A 23211-nucleotide genomic window follows, 5' to 3' on the forward strand; every position below is an offset into this window, starting at 1 on the left:
ATATTCTCTGTGAATGGAACAGTCTTCTGTTTGAGCCTGTGCTACTGTGTGAGGAGTTGCAAAGGGAAAAGGGCAGAGAACAGAAGATAGGAAGTGCTAGGGATTATGGAACGGGTTAGAACCATTATTGTTGTTTCACTGGCACTAGTATCCATGAGTCAATTTAATTACTACAATAAGAAATCTCTGGGAATTACATGCCATCAGGACTGTCATGACCTAGTTAAGTCTTCATATCCAAATTCACCCAATTCAACCACCTAAACCCCTGGCTTCAGGACCAAGCCTGATTTTGCTTTGCTTTGCGGACCCTTTGCTGTTTTTCTGTTCCTAGGCCAACAATAGCCGTTCTACAAACTGTGTGGTTACTACCCATTAACTATTGTAAAGGTTGTGTCTTTGTATTTTATGCCTTTTAAAATTGTAGATTGAAGTGAAAACTGTTTAACAGCAGTGTTTTACAGGACTGCTGCATGTTTTGAAAAGCAAATAACCTGATACTTACGGCAAGCATTGTGTAAACAACTATTTCAACAAGCATTAATTGAAGTGGTTGCAGGTGAATTGGAGCTAAGGGGTTCTGTGTACAGGTGCAGCTGAGTGGTAACAAAGAACAAAAACAGAAGTTGCTGGAAAAGTTCAGCAGGCCGGGCAGCATCTATGAAGAAAAATCAGCATCAATGTTTCGGATCCAGTGGCCCTTCATCAGAACAATGAAGCTGAAATGTTAACTCTGATTTTACTTCAGTGGTGCTGCCAGACCTGCAGAGCTTTTTCAGCAACTTCTGTTTTGTTCCTGATTTACAGCATCTGCGGTTTGTCGGTTTTTATTGAGTAGTAATAGGAATTGCTTGTCCTTTGAGCTAGTGGTCAATTATAGGTGACAAAAGACTTTTGTCTGCCAACAACCACTGGTTGCTTCACAGGTAGCTGACAACTTGGGGCTGGGAATAAGATAGAAAGAACTGCTAAGATCTCCACCAACAGACGACTTGATTCTCTACTTTCTGCAGTCAAAACATTTTTTGAACCTGAAGAAAACCAGTTTATCTTTCCTTCAGCAGGTGTTGGAAGCTGTGACTTTTAAATTATAAGTCAGAGAACTTTGACAATTGAAATAGCTACTTTGTGTATCTTGCAAACCAGTGGAAGCATCTGGAGAAAGATGACTAAAACATGTTCTGACCAGTATAAGAATCAGAAGGAACATCTCTGCAGCCCATGAATAGGAATCACTGAACTGCTCCGAGTTTTCCTCCATCCATAACCTTTTTCCCTGTCTGTTTGTCTGTATGAGTGTAGGAGGGATTTTGTAAGATATTTAGAGTTTTAATTTGCAAGTTATATGCCAGTGGTTTGTAACTGTTTACCTGTAGCTTGTAACAAATAGTAATTCCTTATAAGTACAGAAACCTGAGTCTGAAAATCAGGTAAATGGGGGAATTTTGTGCGCTTATTTTAAATGTAACTTTTACGTGACTCCTGGAATAACGTAATTTCCAAAGCACTGCCCTAGTGAGTAGTGAGACTGTAAACAATGTCATTGGAGTGACCAACAGTTTCACATAGGTCTTCTTTCAGGTAAAGCTGTACCATTTCAGTCTCAAAATTGTCAAATTCTTGACAACTCTATACCAGCATGAAATAAAGTAAAACTTTTCTCGATAAATAAAGATATGGAAAGACTAAAAGAAAGTAGCTTGTCAAAGGATTTACCAGTTGATAGCATCCAATACTTCCAGTGTATCAAAATGTTTAGCGCTCAACAAAAGTAGAATAACATTCGCGTCAAATTAAAACTTACAAGATTGAAATGACAACCAAATGCCTGTGATAACAGAAAGTCAAAATGCTTGACAGGAAGGTGGAGACTGAACCAATCCCTTAACTAAACCACCCTTGATGACTACACTACAGAACTACTCATCCAGATCATGAGATGGAACACTTTGCACTAGCTGAGAGAAGAAAGTAGAAAACTACAGTATTACTGGAGATACGTGTTCTCACAAAGTTCAACACGCTTCCCATCAAAGAACAACGACCAAAAATGATGGTAGCCATAATGGAACCAAGACCAAAGTCTCCAATACTTCTGGCTGAAGTCAACGAAGCCAAGGAATTTTATTGCTTCCAACTCTACCCCAGAGGAAAACTATGGCAATGACAGAAAATGCTGAAAATATAGCTGATGGCAACTGGGTTTGCAAACCCATCTTTTTCTTCCATTTTTTTTGCATAAACCATATACAACTTCTTTTTTATTAAATGCAGTGCATAGGAAATCTGCCTTGACAAATCTGAAAAACTAATTGCTATCCATTTAAAATTATTTACATACCTGTGCAGAGAAAGAGGAAGTTCTTACAGGTCTTGGGGCAGACATCTGAAAATAATTCAAAGACAATGCGGCCCACTGAAATGAGAAGAAAAACTGAAAATCAACTCACAGGTTCTGGGGATAAAAGGTGTAAACATATGCAGTTCAAATATATCTTCGATCAGCATCAGCAGCACCACAGGTAACGTGTTAATGAATGAGAATGACACCCAAGCAGACATCCTGCTTTCTTGATTAAGCACGCTGTCAGCAACACTTTCTCCAAAGGACAGTTATTTTCTTAGCTTATTTTCATAGCTCAAAATCTATCACGTACTCCTCCTCCTTTCAAGTATCACAACCACACAAATGATTATAACAGATCCTGTCATTTCAAATGCAAATGTGGTTGGATTAATGTACCAAACACAAAGTTCAAGGAATACTTTGTACAGGCAGCAAAATATTCAGAACTGGGTCTTGCTTAGCTCCACACTCAATTAATTATTTGAGAATGCACAGAATGGTGAAATGGTTAAGCCGAATTGTGCAACAAAATGTGAGAGTTAAAAAAAAATGGTGCAGTAGGTCTTCACTAACCTAACCTCTAAAAATACATTCGAGTGGTGATTTCAGCAATGCAGTTAAATCAGCAGTCTCCTATGCAGCAAGATTAAAATGACTGAACTACGAGTGTGATATAGTATTTGTGTGCATGCCTAGACTATAATCTAACCAGCCAGCTGCACAAGTTGAATTGATTTTTTAACATTTTGTTCATTAAAATATTTAATTGAATATTCAATGTGATTAGTCAGCACAGATGCATGAAAATTCATTCCAGGAGATTTATTGTATGTAGCATCGAACGGTCTATAAATCCTGATCTGACCATTTGTGAATATTTTGACAAGGCAGAACACATATTCCCAAAACACAAGCTGAGCATTAATAACACAGTTGTAAATTGTTTCTGATAAGACATTTTTCAATGTGCTCTCTGGTGACTGGCTGCAAATTAAATTTTGGTAAACTTGCAAACATCATCACAATTTGATTCCTTGGATGCAGATTGACTGTGTGAGGTATCTTGGATAATGCCTGACAACAGAGGTGGAAATAGAGATCCTCTGAACTGCACAGCGCAAACATAAAGGAGTAACCTCTAAGATGAAATACCAATGGGGTTCAGAGGGATGTTTCAGCTTTACAACTGTGGATAGCTGTTCCACCCTTAAAGTTTACACTAAATCCAAAAAATACATCATTATTTTATAACTAAAAAATTGAGGGGTGGCCTTATAGAGGTTTATAAAATCAAGAGGGGCATAGAATAGTCAAGGTCCTATCCCCAGTGTAGGGGATTCCAAAACAATAAGTTTAAGTTGAGAGGGGAAAGATTTAAAAGAGGGGTAGCTTTTTTCCTGCAGAGGTGTTTATATGGAGTGAGCTGCCAGAGGAGGTGGTAGTGGCAGGTATAACTACAACATCTAAAAGACATTTGGAGACGTACATAGATTGGAAAGATTTGAGGCTTTTGGGCCAAACACAGGCAAATGGGGCTAGTTCAGTTTAGGAATCTGGTCAGCATGGACAAGTTGGGCTGAAGGGCTTGCGGTGCTGTATAGCTCTATAACGACAGGAAAAAGCACTTTTATAAAGTATTGAGAAAGTAAACGGTACTAATAATCAGATGTTTAAATTCTCAATAATGCTAAAGCACTGAAATTATTCTTTCAAGTATTATCTTCATAATGCATGAAAAAATGGCAACAATTTAAAATATGCAAATCAGGTTATTTGGCTAAACAAAATATAGTGATAAAAGAACTGTTCAGCTATGCTGATATGTGCCACGGAAGATATTTCACTTGCAATAAGTCAGTCCACTTAAATAGAAAGATTTTTAATCAATCATACAGATATTTACATTAAAATGGCTAATGTTCATACATTCGCTATCTATTGACTACAAATGCAAGAGTAGGCTTCTTTGCAATATTTATACACGGTTATTCTGGCAACAAGATCTATCATCCCTCTAGTCAGATAACACAATAAGAACTGTACATTATTAACAACGGCCAATCTCCATCCAATAGATAACAAGAAAGTCAGATTCAAAGAGGAGGTAAATGTTCAGCGACAGAAAGTTTTTGAAATGCTAAGTCCAAAGTCACAAATTACTCCCAACCATGCTAGGTATCTGCATTTATATACACACTGAATTCCAAAATCTTATTTTCTGATATAAATTTAATACATTTAAAACACTATTTACTTCTGAAGTCTCCCTAGGGAACCTGTTCCAATTTGCACACAATTCCACAAACAGCACTGAATTAAATGTTGATTTTGGGTTTATGGCTATATGTCAGCTAAGTTATTGGGAGAATACTATCTTCTTCAAATATTTCCACAGGGACTTTTATATTCTAGTCAGCAAGACTGTGTATGTCAATATTGTACTGAAGGATCGGCCTTGATCAAACTCGGGTCTTCAAAATACTTAAGCAGCATCTGAATGAGCAATGATTACAGTTGAACAGGATGCAAGTCGGAGTGTGGTGACCATATACAATTTTGACTCATCATCATTAGTTGCATGTTTGGTGATTTAATAGTTACATACTCATTTCAGGCTGTCAATAATATATATCCAGTGCAGATGTGACAATTTCAGATAAAGCATTGCTGGACAGCACATGAATCATTGACAATGCTGCACAGAATGAAGCTATTCTTCCTTCAGCTATCAGGTCACCTTTAGTTCAGTTAACATCCACAAGCCAAGGTACTGATAGAAAATTAAAATTTCAGTAACCTCCTAGTGCTTGTACCTTACTCAGGTTTTGATTTCAATTAAGTATCAACTTGACTCCCCTGCAATGCCTTGAGGCAAATGGTTATAGAATCCAGGACTGCTTCGCCTCTGAGCATGTAATCTAGGCCAGTGGTTTTCCACTGTCTTTGGTTGAGGAACCCTTTAACAAATGGTTATGTAAACAATCAACCATATCCCAAATTCTTCAAGCACTGTGCATGTTCCCCTTGACAGTACAGTCAGTCCTCATTTCCACTAGTTGGATACCTGAGGATCAATGGTTTCATGATCGAAGATCCTATCTGAACTTTTCTCCCCCCAGAGGCTTTGAGCCACACCAAAAATATCTGAAATGTCTTGAAAAGAGCAACAGTGCATTACTGGTGTATTTCTATATCCACATCTCCAGTAGCATCTGGGTCTGAACATGTGCATTTCATCTTGCCCAGTTCCAACAGAGTCTGCCTATTAAACCGCATGTGGTAGATAGGACGGGGGTCTTAGTGGTATCTGTGTTTATTTGGTTATCTATGGGAAGTCTGCGCCCCGATCTCTCAGATAAAAGCAGACTTAGTGTAGTTGGAATGTGGTACCTAACAGTCTTAGCGAAATTGACATGGCATGAACAGGAATCCTGACTACAAACTCTACTTGTGCAAAAAGAGATGATTATTTTCAGGTCACTGCTGAAGTTCCTCGGAGCAGCTCTTTAGCTCAACCATCGTCAGCTGCTTCAATGTCCTGGCATCCATACTGAGTCAGAATTATTGAAAATATACAGTTTTTAAAATTTGTGCATATTTTGCAGCAAAAAATCTAAACATATTTACTCTACAATCTCTGAACACAATTTACAAACCTCTTCCAAAACCTTTCAATGACAACATACGATCCTCTGCTTCTCCCACTCACCACATTGTTACTTGGAATCTTGTATGAGATTGGTCCATGCACACAAATTTGTTTCAGGATTCTTTTCAGTTCAATTTAAAAGTTTTCCACACTCTCCTCCAAGTTGACAAATTAGGTTGATGGGAAGACAGTGTCATCAAAAATGGTCAACGGAAGAGCCTGTGCAAAGATGGCACCAATTCACCTGAAAAGCTTGCTCACACACAGATGAAATACCAAGGTCTACACCCATGTCTGGATTGAGAACTTGAACATGCAACCTGGAAAATCCATTCTATCAGTCAACAGGACAACAAATAACCTAATGGTGCCCAGCTGTGGTTTACTTTTCCATGTGTTTTTTGAAGACTTTCTTGAAGTTTATTAATAGGTCACAAATAATTCAGAACCATAGGCGAGAGAAATAAAAAGCTCTCCGGGATTTTTCACATTGATAATCATGCTTTCCTTCTCCCAAAAGCATACAGTTAAAACGCTTCACACATAGTGAAATACATTACATATTCTGCAATCTTGTACTTGGAACCCTTGCCAGAGCTTTACTCACGAAGGGATAAGAGTATTAACAGCACAAAACAGCCATGATGAATATGCCTGCTTCACCCGCAGTGGGTTTCTGAGGCCAGTCTGGAAAACGAGCAAGAATTCATTCCTCTTGTACCTTTGCCACTCAATTCTAAACATCTTTAGGCACAGAATCCAACCTTTACAGGAATCAACATCTCCAAGGCAAGCGAGGACAAAGAAAAGCCCAGAAAATTCAAGACCCACCTATCCACAAATTAGTTTTACATTTCACCTCCCCCTTATCGGTCCAAGGCAGAGACAATCACCTGGCTATTCTCTTAAACAAACTATTAGAGCAGTACTAGTAGAGGCCTGGAGGTAACTTTCCAGATTCTTGCCCAGAGAAAGTTGTTACAGAAAAGAAATAAAGAGTTAATAACAAAAGAAGCACCACATGAATAAAATATTCCATCTCCCTCAAGTTACAAGCTTTGGGGGAAAATGCTGCATGAAATTAAAAAAAACTTGCACCACTTTATATTTGATCTGGCTATGCCTTCTCGCAATTTTCATAAACTCTCTCTCACTACGACAAAGCACAATTTTCAATTGCTCTTTTTCTAGCAGAATGAATAAATAGGAATTTTTACTGCAATTTGTCTGCAGGAATACATTAACATTTAGCCTGGTTTGTCCCAAACAAGACTGACCTGTTCTGATCTTCCTGACTCATCTCAGTTTCCTAGGTTACCAACAACATCCATTACTTCCAACTCCCAAGTCCCTTTACTGAAATGTGTGGGGTGGAGCAGGAAGTTGTGGAGGGAGAAATCAATTTTTAGATTGCTTTCCACGTAATTTATTGAAATAATTTGCAAGAGGTCATCCATAAAACATTAAGAAAATTGTAAGTTGTAAATTTGTCCACATGACTGTCTCCTGTGGTCCTACTGCCTTCCTGGTTATCACACAGAACAAAACTGCATTTTTTTTGGGAAACAATGCTTTCAGGTTGTATTACAAAATGAACAGCTCTTGCAATCAGAAAAATTGCAAAGAAGCCAGGCGGCATACAATTTTACAACTATATAAATTTTACAAATTTACATTTTTTGACATATCCTGGCCACGAACCATTCTTTTATAAAATGTGATGCAAACATACTGGATCTAACTCAGTTTCCATAAAGAATTGCATTTTGAACTATTACATTCAGGTTCAGCATCATTTTTGAACTTGGGTGTCAAGCCAAAACAATGCATAACAGATATGATGCTTAAAAATCTCATCTCTTACTCCTCCCCACAGCTTAAATCCCTGTTGATACAATAAACTGTACTTGTACATTTTGAACTTAAGAAAGGTTGGCGCAACATCGAGGGCCGAAGGGCCTGTTCTGCACTGTTTTGTTCTATGTTGTATTGTTCTAAAACATTCCAAATGTTCTATGGGAGTTTAAGAAATAAAAACTGATAAAACCAAAGCAGGAAATATCTTGGACAGACTGTAGACTTAGCAAAGAGGCAGGTTTCAGGGTTCATCTTAAATGAGATCATTCCAGAGTCAGAACACAGAAACAGTGGGTTAAAAGATCCACAACATAGATTGAGGGAGATAATGGTAATATCACTAGACTAATAATCTAGATGCCCAGCCTAATGCTCTGGGAACATGGGTTCAGATTGCACCTCAACAACTGGTGGGATTTAAATTTGATTAATATAATCTAGAATTTATCTCTATCATGATAATCATGAAATTAATCATTTGCTGTTATTGAACTCTTTGGCTCACAAACATCCTGCCCTCCTTTCTTACTTTGGTTTCCACGTGACTCCAAACTGTTAGGAACGGACTGACTGTCAACAGCCTTGATTAGGCAGGTAAGAACTGAGGGTTATTTTACTTAAAAAGGAAGGGGCACTGGAGGACAATAGCATGCTCTACTGTATCAAAAGATACAGAATGTTGGGAAGGGTTAAGCAGAATAGTGTACCTCAATCACAGTCACAAACATTAAAATCTTATGTCCCAATATGTCTTGTCTTGGATAAAGCTATCCACAGATCATAAAATGTGAGGCTGGATGAACACAGCAGGCCAAGCAGCATCTCAGGAGCACAAAAGCTGACGGCCCGAAACGTCAGCTTTTGTGCTCCTGAGATGCTGCTTGGCCTGCTGTGTTCATCCAGCCTCACATTTTATTATCTTGGAATCTCCAGCATCTGCAGTTCCCATTATCTCTATCCACAGATCAGTCCACTTTATTCACCATTGTGTCCGGTTCTAGTACTGATTAACCAAAATGTGTCCAGGGCAGCGGGGGTGATTATTGACTATTTCAACTGTGGAAACAGAGTAAATTAGAAAAACCATCAAAACCTAGATAACAAAGTGTGGAGCTGGATGAACACAGCAGGTCAAAAAGCATCTTAGGAGCAGGAAAGCTGACATTTCGGGCCTAGACCCTTCCACAGATTCTGATGAAGGGTCGAGGCCTGAAACGTCAGCTTTCCTGCTCCTAAGATGCTTTTTGGCCTGCTGTGTTCATCCAGCTCTACACCTTGTTATCTTGGATTCTCCAGCACCTGCAGTTCCTATTATCTCTGGCACATCATCAAAACCTTTCATGATTTTGAACACCTCAAATAAATCTTTACTTTCATTCGTTAGAAAGGTAACCCCTTGCTTCTCATTCTCTCCATATAAGTGAAGCACCACATTCCCCAGTACTAATCCAGTAAATCTGGTCTATACACCCCTAACCTTGACGTCCTTCCTAAAGTGTTGTATCTGAGATTGATCACAATGCCCACTAAGACCTAATCACTTTTATAAAGGTTCAACATATCTACCTGACTTTTCTAATAAAACCAAAGATTGTTTATGCCTTTTTAAACAGCCTTCTCAATTTCTCCTGTCATCTTTAGAGATCGGTTTACAGACGCTCCCAGGGATCAACACTCTGTAGGAAAGATTGTATTATATACATAAAAGAAAGTACTGGAGAGAATACAAAAGAGATTTACAAGAATAATACCAGGGATGACAAATTTATTGGAGGAGGATGGACTGGGTAGGTTGGAACTGTTTCTCTTGGAGACAAGAAGGCTGAAGGGAAATCTAGTAAAAATTTTCAAAAGCATGAGATCTGGACAGAGTAAATGGGGAGAATATGCTCCCACTCAAAGAATAATCTAAAACCATGCCATCTGGTTTTCAAGTGTTGTGTAAAAAGAACAAATGGGAGAGGAGAGAAAAACCTTTTCATATAGCAAGCAATTCAGATATTTTTAAATCTCTATAGGAAATGGGCATTGGTGCTTGAACCATAATTAAGTGTTCATCCCTCGGCACTCTTGAGAAGTTGGTGTTGAGCTGTCTTCACAATTCATGTGCAACCCATAATGGTGTGAGGGAGGAAATTCCAAAGCTTTGATCCAGCAAGTGAAGAAATGGTGATATATCTCCAAGTCAGGATGGTGAGTGGTTCGGAGGGGAACTCCTGCAGTTGACATCTATCTGCTGCCTTTGTTTTTCCAGATGGTAGTGGTTCGGAGTTTAGAAGGTGTTGTCTAAGGATCTTTGACAATTTCTGCAGTGCATCTTGTAGATAATGTACATTGCTGTTACTGAGCATTAGTAATGGAGGGAGTGAATGTTTCTGGATGTGGTACCAATCAAGTGGGCTACTTTGATCTGAATGGTGTCAAGCTGTCTTGAGTGTTGTTGGATTCACACCCGTCCAGGCAAGCAGGGAGTATTTCATCACACTCCTGATGTGAGCCTTGCATATGGTGGACAGATTTCGGGAGTCAGGAGGTGAGTTATTCACTGCAGCATCCTTAGCCTATGATTTGTTCTGGCAGCCCCTGTATTTCTCTGGCTAGTCCAGTTCTGTTTCTGGTCAATGGTAACACCTAGAATGTTGTTAATGGGAGGGATTCAATGATGGCATTGCTGTTGACTATCAAGGGTAACAGGATAGATTGTCTCTTATTAGAAATGGTTGCTGCCTGCCAAACACGTAGCCAGAGAAGCTTCACAGAATCAAGAAGAAGAGGTCACATTCAGACTGAGACACAGCTCAAATGAGCATATAGTTTGGGCATTTTGGAGGCAATGTAGAAATAGAACTGGGACCACAACTATTCATATTATACATTAGCAATCTGGATGAAGGAACTGAGGGCACTGTTGCTAAGTTAAGTTTCCAGATGACACAAAGGTAAAGTTAAGGAACAGGTAGTGTTGAGGAAATGGGAAGAGTGCAGAAGGACTTGAACAGGTAGGATAGTGGGCAAAGAAGTGGGAGGTGGAAAACAATGTGGGAAACTATGAGGTTGTGCACTCTGCGAGGAAGAATAGAGGCACAGGCTATTTTTTAAACAGGGTAAGTATTTGGAAACCTGAAGTACAAAGGGACTTGTGAGTTCTAGTTCAGGCTTCTCATCAGGTTAACACTAAGGTTCAGTTGGCAGTTGCAAGGACAAAGGCAACGTTCACATTAATTTCAAGAAGGTAAGAATACAAGAGCAGGGATGGACTGCTCAAGCTATGTAAGGCACAGGCCAGGCTGCATTTGGAATCCTGTCAGTAGTTCTAGGCTCCATATCTAAGGATATGCTGGCCTTGGAAGGGTCCAGTACAGGTTTACAAGAATGTTTCTGGGAAAAAAGGAGCAGTTGAGGACTTTGGGTCTATACTCAATAAGAGTTTAGAAGAATGAGGGGGACCGCACTGAAACTTACAAAAACAAGAGAGGTCTGGACAGAGTGAATGTGGAGAAGTTTTTCCATTAGTAGGAGAGAATAAGAACCAAGGCACGGTCTAAGAATGAAGGGCAACAAGGTACTGAGATGACAAGGAACTTCTCAAAGCAGAGGGTGGCGAATTTGTGCAACTCATTGCCACAGAAGGCTGTGGAGGGCAAGTCATTGTGGTATTTAAGACAGAGATAGCTAGGTTCTTGTTTAGTAAAAGTATTAAAAGGTAATGGGGTGAAGGCAGGAGAATGAATTGAGGAACCTACCATCTGTGATTTAATGGAAAAGGAGACTTGGCTGGCCAGATGACCTAATTCTGTTCCTACATTTTATGGTCAGTCGCATTTGTGTGGCACATGTGCTACTTGCCACGTTTCAGACCAAATCTGTATATTATCCAGGTCTTGCTCCATTTGGACAAGGACTGCTTCAGTATCTGAGGGACTGTGAATGGTGCTGAACATTACGGAAAAATCAGTGAACGTCCCCAATCCTGACCTTATAATGGAGGGAAGGTCATTGATAAAGCAGCTGAAAATGGTTGGACCTAGGACACTACCCTGGTAAGTTATTGCAGACAGGTGCTGGTCTCCAAAAACCACAACCATTTTCCTATAGGCCAGGAATGACTCCAAACAGTGGAGAGTTTTCTCTCTAATTCTCATGGCTCCAATTTTGCATGTTAGGAATGCGAAACATCTGATACGAGGGCAGATTGTAGAAGTTGGAACTGTTTATCTTGGAGAGAAGGCTGAGGGGAGATCTGACAGAAGCTTTCAAAACTATGTTGGGTTAGACAGAGATAGCTGGGGAGAAACTGTTCCCAGTCGAGAAAGCATTGAGGGGAAAAAAAGAGGCTCCTTGATGCCACATTTGGTCACAAGTGGCCTTGATGTTAGGGGCTATCATTCTCACTTCACCCCTGGAATTCAGGTCTTTTGTCCATGTTTGAACCAACACTGCAATGAGTTCAGGAGCCAACTGGCCTTTCAGAAACCTAAACTGGGTGTCAACAAGCAGGTTATTGCTGAGCAGATGCTCATTCATAGCAGTGTTAATAAGACCACAATAGAAGCATGAGTTGCCGTTTGGCCCCTCAAGCCTGCTCTGCCACTCAGTAGGACCATGGCTAATTGATATCATTCACAGCCAGTTTCTTGCCTATTCCCCAAAACCCTTGATTCGTTTACTGATCAAGAATCTACCTTAAATATACATCTTCCATCTTTTTAATGATCACGAGAATAGCTGGACGTAGTTGTATTGGCCTGGTTTTATTTGTCCTGCTTTATGTGTATAGGACATACCTGGGCAATTTTCCACATTGTCTGGTAGATTCTGGTGTTGTAGCTGTACTGGAACAGCTTGGCTAGGGGTTACGAATGCATTGCCTTGAATAGCCACCTTCTTTACTGTACCAATTCCATGAAAATTGAGCCATCTAGTTTAACTAACTCTCATTCGTCCTCACTAAATTTATGAACTCACATTCATCATGGATCTGCTCATTTCACAAGCTTGTCTACGCCTGTATGTCCTCCTGAACTATGTGACAATCCTTTGCATTAGCTACTCTGGTATCCAAATTTGGGTCATTAATATAAATTTAGTGCAGTGGTCCTAACACTGACTGGAACATACACCTTCTGTATAAAACAAATGTCATCTGCTTTTTTCCCCTTTCTTTTAGGTACTTCTGTATCCATGTTGTCACTGCTCCTTTAATACTGAGCTTGTCATTTTGTTAGAAAATCTATTATGTGGTGGTTAGTCACACCTTTTTGAAAGTTCATTTACAAATCAAATGCACTGTCCTCCAAAACTCTTTTACTTCACAAAAAGAATCATTCATCCATCAAAAGTGACTTACTTTAACAAATTTGTGTTGATTTCATTTATCAATCCACATTTTTCCAAATGTCAAGTGAATTGGACACTTTTTTGAAGTGTCTTTGTCACTGACATCAAAATTTGTAGTTTCTGGCTTTACATCATTATTTTAAAAAAGTGAAATTTTGCGTCATATAAAACAGAGAACTGAGGATTCTGAAGATCTGAAACAAAAAGAGCCATTACTGGAGAAACTCAGCAAGTCTGGCAGCATGTGTGAAGTGAAAAGAGTGTTAACTTTGAGTCCCTGACTTTTGAAGAAACTGTTGCCAGACTTGCTGAGTTTCTCCAGCAGCTTCTCTTTTTGATTTTTCCAAATGTTATTTCCACCGTGTGACAAGCACGCAAAAGATTAACTCAATGTCTCTCTCTACAAATGCTGCCAGACTTGCTGAGTTTCTCCAGCACTTCTTTTTGGTAGTACAACTCGAGAATCTGTTTACTTATGTTAATTGTGGATTGAAATCAGCTGAAGTTTGTTTTTAATAGGTGAATGATGCATTTCGCTAAAGTCACAGAGTCATACAGCACTGAACCTGATCCTTCAGTCCAACCTATCCATGCTGACCAGATATCCCAATCTGACCCAGTCCTATTTGTCAGTATTTCGCCCATATCCCTCTAAACTCTTCCTATTTATGTACTCATTCAGATGCCTTTTAAATGACGTAACTGTACCAGCTTCCACCACCTCCTCTGGCAGCTTGTTCCACACACACACACCATGCTTTGTGTGAAAAGATTACCCCGCAAGTCCTTTTAAAATCTTTCCCTCTCACCTTAAACTTATGCCCTCTAGTTTTGGACTCCCCATTCTAGGAAAATGATCTTGGCTAGTCACCCTATCCATGCCCTTCATGCTTTTATAAACTTCTATCAGGTCACTCCCTCAGTGTCCGACGCTCCAGGGATAAAAGCCCGAGCCTATTCAGCCCTATCCTATAACTCACGTTTCCAGTCTCACCAATATCCTTGTAAATCTTTTCTGCAGCCTCTCAAGCTTAACAAGGTCTTCTTCTTTGAAGGTGACCAGAATTGCATACAGTATCCTGAAAATGGTCTCACCCATGTCCTGTACAGCCGCAGCGTGACATCCCAACTCCAATCCTGAATAGTCTGACCAGTGAAGGCAAGCATGGTAAATGCCTTCTTCACCATCCTTTCTACCTGTGACTCTGCGTTCAAGGAACTATGAACCTACACCTCTTGGTCTCTTTGTTCAGCAATACTCCCCAGGGCTCTACCATAAGTCCTGCCCTAGTCTGTCTTACCAAAATGCTACACTTCACATTTATCTAAACTAAACTCCAAACTCCTTGACCCACTGACCATCTGATCAAGATCCTACTGTACTCTGAGGTAATCTTCTTCACTGTCCACTACACTACCTATTTTGGTGTCATCTGCAAATTTACAGACCATGCCTCCCATATTCACATCCAAATCATTTATATAAATAATGAAAATTCTGGATATGAGTTTGCTCGCTGAGCTGGAAGGTTAGTTTTCAGACGTTTCGTCACCATTCTAGGTAACATCATCAGTGAGCCTCCGACGAAGCGCTGGTGTTATGTCCCGCTTTCTATTTATCTGGTTAGGTTTCCTTGGGTTGGTGTTGTCATTTCCCGTTCTTTTTCTCAGGGGATGGTAGGGTTTCCTTGGGTTGGTGATGTCATTTCCTGTTGGAGCCAATCTATCATCCCCTGAGAAAAAGAACGGGAAATGACATCACCAACCCAAGGAAACCTAACCAGATAAACAGAAAGCGGGACATAACACCAGCGCTTCGTCGGAGGCTCACTGATGATGTTACCTAGAATGGTGACGAAACGTCTGAAAACTAACCTTCCAGCTCAGCGAGCAAACTCACATCCAGAACCTCAACCTGAGCTACAAATCTTCTCAAAACTCGCTAATAATGAAAATTAGTAGATCAAGTACTGATCCTTGTGGTACAGGCCTCCAGTCCAAAAATCAACACTCCACCACCACTCTCTGTCTCCTATCTTACAGCCAATTATTTTGCATCCAATTGACTTGATCTCCCTGGATCCCATGCGATCTAACTTTACTGACCAGTCTACCTTGTGGAACCTTGCTGCACGTTGCAGAAGCCCACATGGACAACATCTACCATTTTGCCTTTGTCAATCTTCTTTGTCACCTCTTCAAAAAACTCAAATCAATAGATCAAGTGCAACATGCTACCTCAATCGGGTCACTCAGCATTTGCTTGTACAAACATATTGGTACACTTCAGCCCTCGCAGATTTGTGATATGCATATGATCATGCAATAAAATGATTTGGTGTTTATTTCAAGGATACCTTTATTCCTTAATTATTATTGCTTAATACCTTAATTCCTTTATCCAAGCACAAAGGGAACCTGGGTACCTGAACGATGTTTAGCTAATGAAACCCATCAAATGACCTGTGAAGAGATAATGGGAACTATAGATGCTGGAGAATCCGAGATAACAAAGTGTGGAGCTGGATGAACACAGCAGGCCAAGCAGCATCTTAGGAGCACAAAAACGAACATTTCGGGCCTAGACCCTTCATCAGAGAAGATTTTTTTATTAGCTTGAAAACAATTGCAGCTAACAAGCTTGTCAGTGAAGCCTTCTGTGCATCCAGTTTATTACAGCTGAAGGAAGGAGATTACCTTTCGGTTTTTGCTCCAAAACGGCTGAGAATACAACATTTATTTTATTGATTTCTACATACCAATGTGATAGCACATTTATCTTATCTCCAGTGGCTACTTAGTGTATTTTCGAGGAACACTGTTGGGATTTGTGACAAAAAGAAAACACGTAGGCGTTCCTCCAAAATGATATAGAAAAAAATACTTCTTTCCTTGAGCCTTTCACAAGGTCAGAACATCCTGAAGCATTTCTTAGCCATATCCATTTTTTTTTGATGCATAGTAATTGATGTAATCTCAGGAAATGGCCAACGCTGGTCAAGGAGTAAATATGGCCCAGCACACTAGAAGAATTTCCATATCATCTCCCCCAATATTATCACAATCCATTGACTAGTCCATAATTAGTGGTTGCAGCTGTCAGCGAATAGTTTGTTTTAAGATCCCTGTAACTGTAGGATTCATATTTGCCTCTCTATATTTCATTGTTCTTCTGTATAGGCTTACTGGTACTGTTTCTATGCAATTAGTTATTAAAAATTCAGCTGGGAGCTACTGGGTAGCTGACATTGTCACTCAGACATTAGATTAGGAGGTCCCTGAAAGTATATACATCAATGTATTCATAATGTTTATCACAGGACGAAGCCCTCGATCACTGCTGCACTCCATTCTAATAATTCTATTATACCAAAATGGGTATGCACAATACTCCACTGGAGAATGTGTTAAATGTATACAATTAAGCCTGCTGAACAGCTAGCTGTGTTTCCCAAAGGTGATCCAGCAAGGAGTTCGATAATTGCCCTAATATTGCATGGCAACCATTGGCATCAGAATATTTTTTTTTATATAATTTGCTTCTAGCCATTGGCTAAACCAGGTTGTGTAGTCAAGTTATCTGAAATCAGATGAGAATTTACTTGAGCAGTGGAGGCACACCCTACATCTCAAGTGTGCCCTGTTTCATAATTCCTGCTGTGAGGATTCTCCTTCCTTTACAGATGAGGTCCATTTCGGTTGTGTTATTTTTTACCTCATGTACTTAGACAAATAGAACATAGAACAGTACAGCGCAGAACAGGCCCTTCGGCTCTTGATGTTGCGCCGACCTGTGAACTAATCTAAGCCCCTCCCCCTACACTATCCCATCATTATCCAAACAGGACTGTAAAAGGAAGCTCCATTTTAATATTCAAATGGTCTAAATTTTCACGCTTGTTTTTCGTAAGAAGCTAACACATAATTATTATTTCTCCAAATTCATACTGTGCACCATCTCTGTGGGACATAGTCATGTCGAAAATATAGCTGTTCAAACCATCCATGGTGCATAATTAGGCCAAATATTATCTAGATTTACATTGATGGAAATCATAAATAAATTACCAAAACTGTGCTGGCTAGTCATTTTAGTCCACTTGCACTAATCCATCTCAATTTGTGTTGTGCCGATTACTACAACAGCTATTTTGTTCCATTAAATATTCATAAGTGCTAAATAGTACCTATCTAAAATATTTCACTCATGAAGTGGTCCATTTTCTTGAGATGATTCATTGCTTTATAATGGAGACAAATGAAATTTTAAGCCTCTGACAGGTTACATCTTCAGTAATTTGAAACATTCATAAGCCACAATTAAGAGCTCTGATGATTATCAAACGAACAATAGCAGTGTAAATGCCTCGCAAAAAAACCCACCCTGGTTATACAGTCTTCCTCTCTTCCACCTTCTTCCATCAGGCAGAAAGTACAAAGTTTGAAAACACATACCAACAGACTCAAGACCATCTCCTTCCCCACTGTTATCAGACTTTCTGAACAGACCTCTCATATATTAGAGTTGATCTTTCTCTGCACCTTCCCTGCAGCTGTAACATGATATTCTGCCTTCTGTTCTATTACCCTGATGTACTTATGTGAGGTATGATTTGTCTGGATAGCACGCAAAACAATACTTTTCACTGTATGTCGGTACATGTGACAAGAATAAATTGAATCACAATGTCAAATAATTTCTTCACTAATTGATTTTATACTCCTGTTTAAGGTACATTTAGAAAACGTTTGCTTTTAATTTTGCAAAAAACAACTATTCTATGTTTGAATTTGCAACAAGGAGCAAGGCAGCTTCTATCTGCAGGCAACCTTGTTAATTAACAGATAAAACAGCATGCTTTCTAATCTCCTTGATACACACAGTCTTGAAAGAAAAACGTCTACAGTCATAAGAAACATGGACATGCAATGGGATTGTTTTTGATTCACCGTTTTAAGAATAGATTACATGCAAAATTTAATCTTGTTAGGACTTAACTGGGGTTTACTAATGCAACTGCAAAGTTCATTAAATTGTCATTATCATAATTTATCTTCTCTCTTTTCCCCAATGCAGAGTCTTCTGAAGCTTTTATTGGATCATTCCATCTTCATTAGAAACCAGAGATCCTCTGACAGCTTCCAATTTTGTTTCATTGCTCACCTGAGTTTTTGAAGACACCAGAAAATAATCCTTTACTTTCCTATCACAGCTGATGCATCTATGCCAGAAAATAGCTTTAATTTGGTGCACAAAAATGCGCATCTTGAAATTGCTAAATGTGGTCTTTTTAAAGAAACTGCTCATAAAAAAGTACATAGATGGGTACAAGAACAAGAAGATCTGGACATTCAGATACATAAACTGTTGAAGGCTACTGTAAAATCCGCGCAGGTAATTTTCCTCCTGACTCCCCAGAAGTCATCCAAAGTCTACAAGTGCGTAACACAACTCTAACAACATGCAAAAAGTTTGATACTAACCAGGACAAAATAGCCTGCTTAACGGGCAGCCCATCCACCTTAAACACTCACTTCGGCTACCTACTAACAATGTACAGTGGTAGCAGTGTGCACCATTTACATGGTACATTGCAGCAACTCATGAATGTTGTTCAGACAGTATTTTGCATATCCATGAACTCTACTACCTTGAAGGACAAGGGTAGCTTGTCTAAGGGTGCCCATGCAACCATTATCAATTGTTGTAAAAATTTATTTGGTTCACTAATGTCCTTTAGGAATGGAAATTTAGACTCTCAACAATGTAGCTGACTCTTAACCGCTCTCTCAAATTGTTTAACAAGGCATTCAGATGAGAGACATTAGGAATAGGCAATAAATGTTGACTCTGTCAATAATGTTGGTGTTGCATGAAAGAATAAACAAACATGCATGTAAACATCATCAGCTGCAGGTTCTCCTTCAAATACTTACTATCTTGATGGATCAATATTCATTGCTGCTGGATCAAAATCCTGGAAATTCCTCCCTATCAGCAGTGTGAGTATACCTACACTGGATGCCTGCTACAAGTGGTTCACCACCTATTCAAGGGAAATTAGGAATGGCCAACAAGTCTGACCTTACTGCTGCATCCATGTTCTACTGAGTGATAAGAACTGTTTGGAGCTTAAAAAACACACAGAATCCTTGACATTTTGCACAGAACCACAAAAGACAAATGCAAATTAGTTCTGCTAAACCTTCATAACAGTTGTTTAGGTCTCAACTACCACTTTAAAATTTGGAGAGTAGAGATTTGCTAGAATACCAAGGATTAAGGAATATGAAATTGTTTCCACTTCACCAGAGAAGATAAACCACAGTTTTAATAAAGATGTTTGAATTTACAAGTGCCTATGATAAGCAAAGGTCTGGAAACAACTTCCACTAACAGGAAGGGTGGTAGTTGGTGGTCACAGCTTTAAGATAATTATGTCAAGAATCATAGGGGAGAGAATGAAAAATTGATACAAGATTTCATCACATTCCTGGTAATTGACAGGCTCGATTTCCGAAGGACATTTAACAGTGAACATCTCAAAGCACTTTATAGAGAAGAAATAGGTGCAAAACAATGTCGGGGGCAAATTAGGGAAGATGACTGAAGGCAGATCTACTACAGGCTTGAACAATTGATATAAAAAAGGTAGCTGATTCTTTACTGCAATATCAGTGGAAACTGTCAATCCCCACTTGTCTACCAGCAAAAACCTTCAATAAATCAAAGAATGCAAATAATTAGTACAACCCAGGAGGCTCTGCCAATCTGCCTCTCTCTGAGAAAGCCAGATGCTTTTAAATCAAAGGGTTTTTCTGATTGACAGATGACTTCGCTTCACTGGGTTAATCTATTATAAAATTATCACACGTTGCTTTCAGTTAGCTATTTGCAACCTTCCATGTCCTCAATTCTTCAGCTTCCTTCTCAATATAAGCTTTTCAGACTTGGATAACAAGACTGACTATTTCAATTTTGGTTCTCTGGCCACAGCTTGGAAACACTCAAGACCCAAATTAGAAAAGAAGATAGGATCTCTGGAACAATTCATCACTTTCAAGTAGTGGTCAGGTCTCCTTTGTGTCAGATCAAGATTTGCACTTAGTATTCAAAGTAATGCTTCTGCTATTTCCTCAAGTGTAATGTCATAAAAAGACAAAAGTCGTAAAACTGATGAAACCATTTCTCACCTTCACTACACATCCCTACTCAACTTTCAATGTCATACAATACTGCCGAACAGAAAAGATGAGTGCACAGGATGCTCCTCAGCTTCAAACAACCTTTGCTCAATCCAACCCCAACAACAATGTAATGACAATATAAGTAACCTGCCAGTTTTTCTTTAATTGTTCATGCCTATTGAGAGCTCACTGGGATTTATAAGCAAAACATTTTTTTGCACTACTAACTAGATATGGCTCGGTGCCATTGAAACCAGTGCTTCTGCTGAGGTTGTAAAATGCTCCAGATGAACAGAAGGTCTTTGCCAAATTCAAAAAGGGATGATGCTGGCATATTCTGAAAAATCATCAATTCTCTTTCACATATGCAAGATCTGAAGTTAATGGACTTCAAGTGACTGCTAAATGAATTATTTTAATTTGAACAGTGAACCTAAATTAGCTTTAGACGATGACTCATTTTTATCAACTGAACTACGTATTATTTAAACTGAATAGCAATGTTCTCAGTGGCAACCCGACCTGTTTCTTGAGTGTCATTGTTGTATTTTTGATTCATTCATTGGGTCAGCATTTATTGCCCATCCTTCGCTTCTTGAAGAGGCTGCTTTCTGGAACCACTTAAGTCCACAATGAAATCAGGTAGGGAGACCCACGATGCTGACCCCGCTCAGTGAAGGAATAGCAAAGTATGTTGAAGTCAGGATAGTGAATGGCCTGAAGAGGAATTTCATCTGATAATGTTCCCATTAATCTATCGCCCTTGTTTTTCTACATGGTAGTGGTTCGGAATTTGGAATTTCCAATGTTGCTTCTCTGTATCACTGGCAGATGGAATGAATGTTTGTGGATGTGGAGCCAATCAATCAATCAACCTGCTTTGTCCTAAATGATATTAACCTTCTACTGTTGGAGCTGCACTCATCCAGAGGATCACACCTCAGTCGTGACTTGTTACAAAGCGGAGGTTGACCACAATCACCCCCCTCGCCCCCCCCCCCCCCAATAATGACAACCAAAACCTCCTGGGAAGCTTGCCTCATAATCTGTTAAAGGAAGTGCGAAAAATGGTATAATCTGTCTCTCACATACCACCCCCCCCACCGAATCTGTTATAAAGGAGAAGTTAAATGAAATGAACATCTGACCGCCACTCTATATTCAACAAGTAACAATTTATTTATCTAACCAAAACAGTGAAAAAATTAACTGAACTACTAACAAACTGAACGATTCCTCTTTAACTACTAACTATTCGCAAATGAAACAAAATGCTAATGGTATGCTGTTCCAATAAATACCAATCCCACTTACTTAAACCCAATTAATAAAAAAAATAAAAATTAATCTCTCAAAATTACAGCCAGTATGAGTCTTCCAGAATGCCCTTTGCCTTCTCCACTATCCTCCAGTCAGGAATGCCTTCCTCCATTGATTTCTTGTGTCAGGAATATTAGCTAAATGTGCTGCAGTACTTTAATTCAAATGGTGCTTACTCTGAGATCTTAAATGTTTCCATGAGAACTAGTGAGTTTTTTCTTTCTTTAGAGACCTGACAGTGGTTAAAAGCTGTTCACTTAACAGATGGCAATTTGTTCTCACCCCAATCTCCAAATGGCCGCTTCTTTTATATGCTTGATGACCTATTAATTTCATACAATAGGATTGGTCCAAAGTTGTCAAAATCATCAGAGTTAAATTCAATTGGGCTTCAGTATCTCAGGCCTGGTTTAAATTAATTGGCTAAATTCAAAAACCTACTGTCCAGGTAAAAATGCTGCTTTGCCTTTTAACAGTGTAGCCTTTTGACAGAATGTTTCAATTTCAAAAACTGGCATCTACTGCTGCCTGCGGACATATTTTTAAATCTCCAAGCCTTAAAAAAGCATATCTTTTAAAGGGACCATGCACTCTTTCCCCTTATCATCGTACAAACAAATTTTAATGTCCTGCCTTCTCATCCACAAGTACTATACCAACTTCGCAACATTTTACCTCCAGAATTCAGCTCTTTTGTCCATGTTTCAGTCAAGGCTGCAATGAGGTCAAGAGATGGTGACCCTCTGGAACCCAAACTTAGCACAAGAAAGCAGGTTATTGCCGAGTACGCACTGCTTAATATCACTGTTGATGACACGTTCCAACACTTCACTAATGATTGAGTGCGAGCTGATGGGACAATAATTGTCTGGTTTGGATCTATTCTACTTTTTGTGCACAGTATATACCTAGGCAATTTTCCACATTGTTGGACAGATGCCAGTACTATAGCTGTACTGGAACAACTTGGCTAGGTGCAAGGTATTTTCAGGGGCATGTCTTGAACACAACTGCCTAAATATTTACACGGCACACAATCTCTGCAGTATCCACTGCCTCTAGCTGTTTCATGCTAATACATAGAGTGAAGTGAATTAAACGAAGATTAGCGTCTGTGATGGTGGAGACCTCTGGAGGAAGCTGAGATGGATCATCCACTCAGCACTTCTGGCTGAGGGCTGTTGCAAATGCTTCTGATTAGTCTTTTGCAGTGAAGTCCTGGGCTCCCTCTTTGTTGAGGATAGGATATCATGGGCTGATCTTTACAAATGAATTCCATTTGATGGCACAGCACACCAGGAAAACAACATGATGGCATGTAATCAATGATCCAAATTTAGCATATAGACTTAAGCTCTTAGTATGGCAAAATGGGGTTTCAAACGTGTTAGCTTGACAATGTGAAATTCTATTGACTGCCATTTAAATAAATGCAACAACATGGGTTTAAACTGCAGACAAAAGAATTTGTGCAGATACGTTACGTATCACTCAGCACACTGACGACGCGTAT

General features: G+C 39.3%; 1 protein-coding gene across 2 annotated transcripts in view; it reads right to left on the minus strand.

Moving 5' to 3' along the window:
* The window catches only part of nktr (natural killer cell triggering receptor), a 240111-nt gene that overhangs the window by 94739 nt on the left and 122161 nt on the right, over nucleotides 1-23211 (minus strand). For both annotated transcript variants that reach the window (XM_048548485.2, XM_048548474.2), the window contains exon 3: nucleotides 2342-2416. In XM_048548485.2, coding sequence (XP_048404442.2) covers nucleotides 2342-2416 — 75 coding nt within the window. The remainder of the gene's footprint in view (nucleotides 1-2341; nucleotides 2417-23211) is intronic.

This window comes from Stegostoma tigrinum, chromosome 2 (assembly GCF_030684315.1).
Source record: "Stegostoma tigrinum isolate sSteTig4 chromosome 2, sSteTig4.hap1, whole genome shotgun sequence".
Taxonomy (NCBI): domain Eukaryota; kingdom Metazoa; phylum Chordata; class Chondrichthyes; order Orectolobiformes; family Stegostomatidae; genus Stegostoma; species Stegostoma tigrinum.